At 49.7% G+C, this 8,151-nt stretch overlaps 1 protein-coding gene across 1 annotated transcript in view; it reads left to right on the top strand.

Moving 5' to 3' along the window:
• Window positions 1-8,151, top strand: part of LOC136825260 (chitinase-3-like protein 1) — a 52,819-nt gene continuing 44,668 nt past the window's right edge. Inside the window, exon 1 of the mRNA XM_067081316.1 lies at window positions 1-158. Within this exon, the coding sequence (XP_066937417.1) occupies window positions 107-158 (52 nt within the window). The 5' untranslated portion in view covers window positions 1-106. The remainder of the gene's footprint in view (window positions 159-8,151) is intronic.

Here is an 8,151-nt window from a genome sequence, read left to right as displayed (position 1 = left end):
TACCATTTAAGTGCATGTGATATGCCGGGATAATCAGAGCCTATTTAAAGGCAGATGCGCCAACGGTCTTATTTCCCCACTGAGATTCCGAAGAAGAAGAATCATTATGAGGGCCCTTGTGCTTCTGCTTGTTTTGGCCATCGGTGTTTGTTCAGCTGGTGAGTTAAGGAGAGTCGTTTCAGAGGAAAACCCTTTTTACTACTACCACTAATATTAGTAATATCAGAGAGAACCATAGAGAGGGCCGACTTCCTATGTGCTGCATTGTAATTGGCTGAGTGCCGGCGGCCATTTTGATTGTGTGTAACTGGAGGTTGCTAAAAATGCAATGTCAACTGTGATCTTTTGTGTACACCTTCATGTTCTCAAAGTGTACAGTTTATAAAGCAACTGTATGTTCCAATGAGACTAAAATATGAATTGAAAATCAAGAATAAGGCATCCAAAGAAAAGAAATTACGTAAAAACAGAAAACTGTTGAAAATTTTCCATAAATGAATTCATATTAATCCAGTGAGTATTTTGTTAACAGGTCTTCACACTGACATATAAGTATAGCCCTGTCTAACTCGATTAAGCTTGGTGTGTGTTAATGCTTTTGGTGGTGGACTGGTGGTGATTTTAATGCTAAACAATGTGTGCTATGTGTATATGTTGATGCCTTTGGTGGTGGTACGTGATTAGTAATTAAATACTACCTATTTCCAATAGGTTGTACACAGGCATAGTATTTTGTGCATATTTTGTTGATGATGAGTCTGTGAGATGGGTAGGTTAATGAAAACTTTATTATGATACATGAAAGTGATTTTGGTGGGGGTGAAAATTTGAAATGAAAAGGTTTAACAGGCAAGGTTGCAACCTCTTTGAACCCTAAGGTACCCATTAGATGAGGATAAAAGTACGATAGCAGTGAGTGTTGGCTAGTGGGAGAGGCCAACAGATGGAAAAAAGAAGAATTGAGTAGTAGGCACAGGTAGCTAGTATGCTAGTTCATGGTGATCCAAAGCCATATTCCTTGTCCAGTCCTAATTCTTGTGTTTGTATGTGTTTTGTGTATTTGTTGGGTGTTGATTGTGATGGATGGAATGATAGGGGAGGGGTGATTTCTAAAGTCAGCATTTAGAGATGAATGGTATGGATTTTTATTTGTTGTCTGGGTCGAGTCTGTTGAGCCTGATTTAAGAATAAGGAAGGAGAGTGGTTTAAGGTATGGATTCTTTAGAGTTACCTTGGTGGTGGGTAGGATCATAGGAATCCTGCAAATTCATGGATGTTTGTCAGTATGTGCTTTGTTATTTGGGTAGCTGTTCTTTCATTACCTTCATAACTTGTTCTTAGCTGTTCTGTTTCTGTACAGTCAAGAAGGTAGTGTTCCAGGGGCTCTTCTGGGATTGTTTCACAGTACTTGCATGGTTGAGGATTGTCTTCTATTCTTTGCCATGTGCACAGGTATCCTAGCCTTAGCCGATGGATTATGACTGCTAGGGCCCGTGACATGTCTTTGGTTATATTGTGTGGTTTTAGGTTTACGGTGTCTATGTACCATTTGGCGGTTTTTGAACCATCAAAAACAGCTCTTCTGACTTTGCTTTCTTCTTGTAGTTGGCAGTGTGCTGCTGCCTTGTTTTTCAGTTGTGTGAGCGAGGGGCTGATTTTGATACTAACGTTGATGTGTAGCAACCCACTTTTTGCTAGAGAATCTGCTTCTTCGTTTCCTTGGATTCCCACATGGCTCGGAATCCAGTTTAATGTTATTTGCCTGTTCCTGTTTTGGTGGAGGCTTGCAATTGCCCATATGCTTGATAGAAGTCTGATATTTTCCTTTGCTTTTCCTTTTGTTATAGCTTGTAGTGCTCCTTTTGAGTCAGTATGAATTGTTGTGTTTCCCTGCCTATGCTGAGAGTCTTCTAGAGCTTTTGCAATGGCAATCAGTTCAGTTTGTAGAGTGGAGGCATTGTCAGAGAGCCTCCAGCATCCTTTGAGGGTTGTTGAGTGGACTCCTGCTGCTGCTGCCGGGATGCTGAGATCTACTGATCCATCTGTAAAATATTAATTTGTGGCTGCAGTTTTCCTGATTGCCTCTTGGGCTGCAAGCCTTAGCTGTTGAGCAGTGCATGCTTCTTTGCTTGCAGGGAGGACTGTAAAGTTTATTTTGAACAGTTCAGGCTCCCAGGGTGCTTGTTCTCTGTACTCTTGGTATATTAGGAAAGCAGGCCGCTTATAAAGCGGCGTGCGGACGTCATACAAAGGCATACAATAGGATACAGGTGACCAAAGGTCAATTGTTCTCGATGTGAAACAGGACAGGTAAATACAAATAACATGAAAAAGTAAAACTACAAGAATTGACAAAATAATGTTCTGACACATGTACAATGTAAACAGGCATAAATAAACCAGTAATAGATACGTATTTACATAGATAAAATGCAGCTATTTAGCGTGACCTAAGCTTGCGGGAAAGGCACCGTAGAAAATGGGAGGTTCACTACAGAAAACCCGTTGAGCGGGGACTTTACAATACTCCCCCCCAAGACGTAGGTTATGTCTGATCAAACTAGGTATCTGCTGGGCCGCTGGAGGTCAACTCTTTCGACGCCGAAGATGCATTTATCGAACCTGACGACGAGGCCGTCCTCCTGCAGGCCCTGTAGGACCTTCCGGATGTATCGCAGGTGTTCTTTGTGGGATCTGGAAAATATCAGAATGTCATCTACATAACAGAGGCAGACGTTCAGGTTGCCCAGGATGCTGTCCATCAGTCTTTGGAAGGTTGCCCCCGCGTTCCTCAGGCCGAAGGTGGAGAAGGCAAAGACTTAGGACCCAAAGGGCATGATGATGGTGGTTTTGGGGATGTCCTCTGGAGATACTGGTACCTGAAAGAAGGACTTCAAAAGGTCTAATTTAGAAAATATTTTGGCCCCATGAAAAGAGACCGTGAGATCCTGCATGTTTGGAAGGGGGTAATGATCTGGTTCAGTTGCGAGGTTGAACCACCTGTAGTTGCCGCGGGGTCTCCAGGAGCCGTCCGGTTTCTGCACCATGTGGAGGGGAGAGGCCCACGGGCGGGAGGCCTTCCTGCATATGCCCATACACGCCATCTTGGTGAAAGAGTCCTTGGCCTCCTGAAGGCGCCGAGGGGGAAGCCTGTATGCTTTGCAGGGGCCCTGGGCACCTGACACAGTTCGGGCTTGAAGACGTCGAGGAACTCCTTCAGCAGCTGGGTGTACTAGTGCGGGGTGACGGAGATGGCGGGTGCACTGGGGTCCATCGCCAGGGGGAGGGACTGGTAGGAGTCTGTGTCCAACATGCGCTTACGACCGATGTAGACTGCCAGGCTGAAATGGGCGAGGACGTCCGTGCCCCGGAGTGGGGTCCTCACACCTGCAACTATGAAGTTCCAACTGTACCTCCTGCCAAGGATGGAGATCGACAGGAGCTTGGTGCCATAGGAGAGGATGGGGGACCCATTGGCAGCCGCCAGGAAGGCAGCCGGGTCTGGCAGGCGTTTGCGGTCCTCTCTGGATGGCGGGAACACTGATTGTATGGCCCCAGTGTCAACCAGCATCATCCTGCCAGAGATGGTGTCGCGGATGTAAAAACCTACTGGTTTTGGGCCCCTGGGTTCCTCTGCTGCCAAGGCGGCCTTTGCTGTTGGCCGCCACCTCCCCCATTTTTTGGATGGGCGAAGGAGCAGGGGGGTTGATAGTTCCGGGCATCCTTGCCATACCGCTGGTGGTAGTAGCAAGGCCCCAGTTGTTGCCTCTTGTGGTGGTAGGTTGGCTGCCTCCTGGTGATGGTGCTTATCTCCTCATCAGCGCTTTCCTCCAGCTGGAGGGAGTTGGTAGGGTGTGCGGGCGTGGATGCCCGCTTCGCTGCCCTTGTGGAGTCCGTGAGCTGCTGCACCATCCTGATCAGGTCGTCGAGCAGCTGTATAAGGCTCGAGGATCTGGGTCCGAACCTCTGGGAGGAGCTGGCGGAGGAAGATCTCCCTTGACAGGCTTATCTCCGTCTGCCTACCACTGGCGTCCGTCCCAGGTAGGCTGAGGAGGTCCTGGATCACACTCCAAGTCTCCTGGAGGTTCTGGTCGTGACGAGGGTTGTTTACAAGGTCAAGGGCATGGGCAGCCCTCTCGGGGACTGGCAGGGAGCACGTCTTGATGAGAGAGGCCTTCAGCTTTTGGTAGGTGACAGGACCTGCGGCAGACACCGACAGGGCGAGCTTCCTGTAGACCTCTTCCGGGAGGGCTTTGATCACGGCGTCTGCCTGCAGCACCTCATTGGTAAGTCCCGCCAGCCTGAATTGCCCCTCGACCCTGTAGAGCCATGATGACGGGTTGTTGTGTATGAAGGGCGGCAGCTTTATGGTGAGGGCGGACCTTGTTTGGTCCGTCAGGGCGGGGAGCGGGTACCGGTGTGGAGGAGCTCGTGAGCCTCAGCGTGGGGGAGGGCACGAGCCGGTTGTGCGTGAGGGAGATATCAGAGTCCGCGAAGTTTGCGGTTATTTGTATGTGGGAGGGAATGTCCGCGTCCATACTCACTTCTGCACTCTTACTTGGAGTGGGTTATACTCGCATCAATACGCGCTTGGGAGCGCGCCGTGCTGGTCCATTAATGTCGCTGGTGATCTGCCGACGAGAGTCAGCACACCCGAACGCTTTGTTAAAACGCCGTATTCAGGCCATTAGGGGCGTGGGGTAGTTCATGAAGCCAAGGCTAGGTTGCCGTATGAGTCCGCTAATGGCTTCGGGAACCACTCCGGGAGGTCACCACTGCAAGAGGTGCGAAATAATGAGCAGGTGGACATGTACTGCGGGTTTATTAGGAAAGCAGGCCACCTTATAAAGCGGCGTGCGGACGTCTTACAAAGGCATACAATAGGATACAGGTGACCCAAGGTCAATTGTTCTCAATGTGAAACAGGACTGGTAAATACAAATAACGTGAAAAAGTAAAATTACAAGAATTGACACAATAATGTTCTGACACATGTACAATGTAAGCAGGCATAAATAAACCAGTAATAGATACGTATTATATAGATAAAATGCGGCTATTTCATATGACCTAAGCTTGTGGGAAAGGCACCGTAGAAATTGAGAGGTACACTACAGAAAACCCGCTGAGCGGGGACTTTACATACTTATATAGGTCTATTTATACCCTTATTTTCTGGTATACGTCCATAAAATGAACAATCACAACAGCTGTCAAATAAATAAACATTGGCAGTTTGTTGTGTTCCAGCATAAAGACAAACTGTTGGCCCCACAGTGGGTTGCAGTGCACTCAGAGCATGTTTGTTTACAAAACGTTGCTGTCACTGCAGCTCCAGTTACACACAATCAAAATGGTGGCAAAATTACGCTGCACATAGGAAGTCGGCCCTCTCTGGTCATAGGAGCCTTTACATAGTGAAATCCCCATTACTACTTTACACTTTAAGAGATATTCAACTGTCCCTTTGAATTCTGTGATTTATCAAGGTCATTTGTGCATCAACTTGAATATGTATTTATATATTTAACTTCTTTCTGCTCCATGGGAACTTACCATAGGTCTATCTTTTGATTTCTTAGACAACAACCGGTTTTATTTTCTCCACCGTGGGGGGAATCTGAGCCAACATGAGTAGTGTCGCTGAAGTGAAGGTATATATATGTTCTATGAGTTCGCAAAGATATGACTTTTCATAGTGTGAATTAGGGTTAACATTGCTTAGATTTCTGTGACAGTGTAAAACTATCAGTGTGGTTTTCAAATGCGGTGTCAGCTATAGGATACGCCCCTTAAGCCGTCAGTGTGTAACATCACCCTCAGAGCCGTCAGCGGAGTCTCCAGTGAACGTGTCATTCGCTAAGTCTCCGCTGAGCAAGTTTTCTATGGTGACTTCCCAGTTTCTTCGCCATACAATTAGTCACGCCTAACGTGCCAGGTCACGCGATTTCAATCAGTTAAACTGTATATGTATTTGATCACCTATTATCGATTGTGTATCGTTTTTCTTTATTCACAGGCATCAAGATTATATCCACATTGGAATTTTGTCTGTCTTTATATTGTAAACTGTACTTGTTCACTGTATATCATTGTTAATTATTATTGACCTCAGGTCACACACAATTTCATTGTCTTTCATGGCTCGACGCCAGTCTGCCGCTATATAAGCTGCCTGGATCTGTAATAAAGTAGCAGTCACTTTTACCTGCTCATTTCTTTTGCACCTCTTACAGTGGTGACCCCCCGGAGTAGTCCTGGAGCCATTAGCGGACCCAAACGGCGACTCAGTCTTGGCTCCAGGAACTTATTCACGCCCTTAGCGGACTAAAGATGGCGCTGTAACCAGTGTTTGGGCGTGCTGACTCTCGTCGGCAAAATCACCAGCGTCATTAACGGACGCACACGGCGCACTTCCAAGTGCGTTTTGACGCGAGTACCCCACTCCAGTAAGAGGGCAAAGAGCGAACATGGACGAGGACATCCCCTCCCTCATTCAATTAACCGCGAACCTCGCGGACTCAGAGGCCTACCTTCCTCCCATCTCCCCCACGCCGAGGCTCTCACGCACCTTCCGCACCCGTGCCCGCGCCCCGAACAACCCCTGGCCCGGCAACACAGTCACAGGCCGCCCTGTCCGTAAAGTTGCCGCCGTTCACCCAGGGGAACCCAACAACGTGGCTGTACAGGGTCGAGAGCCACTTCAGGGTAGCGGACCTAACTGACGAAATACTGCAGGCTGACACAGTGCTTAACGCCCTCCCAGAGGAGGTATATAGAAAACTCATCTCGCGTGTGTCCGGTGCACACCCCCCTCACATACCGCATCATGAAGAAGGCCCTCCTCGAGACGTGCTCCCTACTGATCGCCGAGCAGGCTGCCCGCTCCATCGACCTTTCCGTCAACCCGCGGCATGATCTCAACGCGGTAGACGCATGGAGCATGATCGAGGACCTCCTCTCACTCCCGGACTTCGACGGCAGCAAAAAACAACAAGAAATAAGCCTGTCACGGGAGATCTACCTTCACCAACTCCTCCCGGAGGTCCGCACCCAGATTCCTCACCCAAATGGCGCAGCACCTAACAGACTGCGTGAAGGCTACGCAGCAGCTAACAGCGCCCACACAGTCGGCCAGCTCTGTCCAGCAGGAAGAAGACGTGGGGCAGAGTGTCAACATCGTCGCCAGGAGGCGACAACCGCCCTGCAACAAGTGGAGTTCCCCAGGCCTTTGCCACTACCACAAGCGGTTTGGCAAAGATGCCCGGAACTGCCTGCCGCCCTGCTCTTTTGCCCGTTCAAAAAAACGGGGGTGGAGGCGGCCAACAGGACAGACCACCATGGCAACCGAAAAACCCAGGGGCCCAGAATCAATAGGCTTCTACGTCCGCGACACCATCTCCGGCAGGATGATGCTGGTCGACACAGGGGCCTTTAGATCGATCTTCCCAGCATCCAGAGAGGACCACAAGCAGGAACTGGATCCAACCGCCTTCCTAACAGCCGCCAACGGATCCCCCATCCTCTCCTATGGCACCAGGCCCCTGTCGATCTCCATCCTCGGCCGGAGTTATTCCAGGGACTTCGTCGTCGCGGACGTAGGAACCCCGCTCCTGGGTGCTGACTTCCTTGCACACTTCGGGCTGGCAGTCGACGTCGGGCGTAAACGCCTCCTCGACACCGACTCCTGCCGGTCCCTCCCGTTAGCAACGGGACCCAAGGCACCCACCATCTGCTCCGTCGCCCGCCCCCCCAGTATGCACAGCTGCTAACGGAGTTTCCTGAAGTGTTCGAGCCCGAGCTCCGCCAAGTCCCCGGGGCCCCAGCCAAACATGGCATCTACCATCACATAACGACTAAGGGCCCTCCTACACATGCGAAGTTCCGGAGGCTTCCCCCACGGCGCCTTCAGGAAGCCAAAAACGCATTCGCAGAGATGGAGCGAATGGGAATCTGCAAAAAGGCCTCCAGCCCGTGGGCCTATCCCCTTCACATGGTGCAGAAACCGGACGGCTCCTGGAGACCCTGCGGCGACTACAGGCGTCTCAACATTGCAACGGAGCCCGACCACTATCCCTTGCCAAACATGCAGGACCTCACGGCCTCCTTTCACGGAGCCAAAATTTTCACTAAATTAGACCTTCTGAAATC

The sequence above is a fragment of the Macrobrachium rosenbergii genome, chromosome 37 (assembly GCF_040412425.1).
Source record: "Macrobrachium rosenbergii isolate ZJJX-2024 chromosome 37, ASM4041242v1, whole genome shotgun sequence".
Taxonomy (NCBI): domain Eukaryota; kingdom Metazoa; phylum Arthropoda; class Malacostraca; order Decapoda; family Palaemonidae; genus Macrobrachium; species Macrobrachium rosenbergii.
This window is presented reverse-complemented; position numbering and strand designations above follow the sequence as displayed.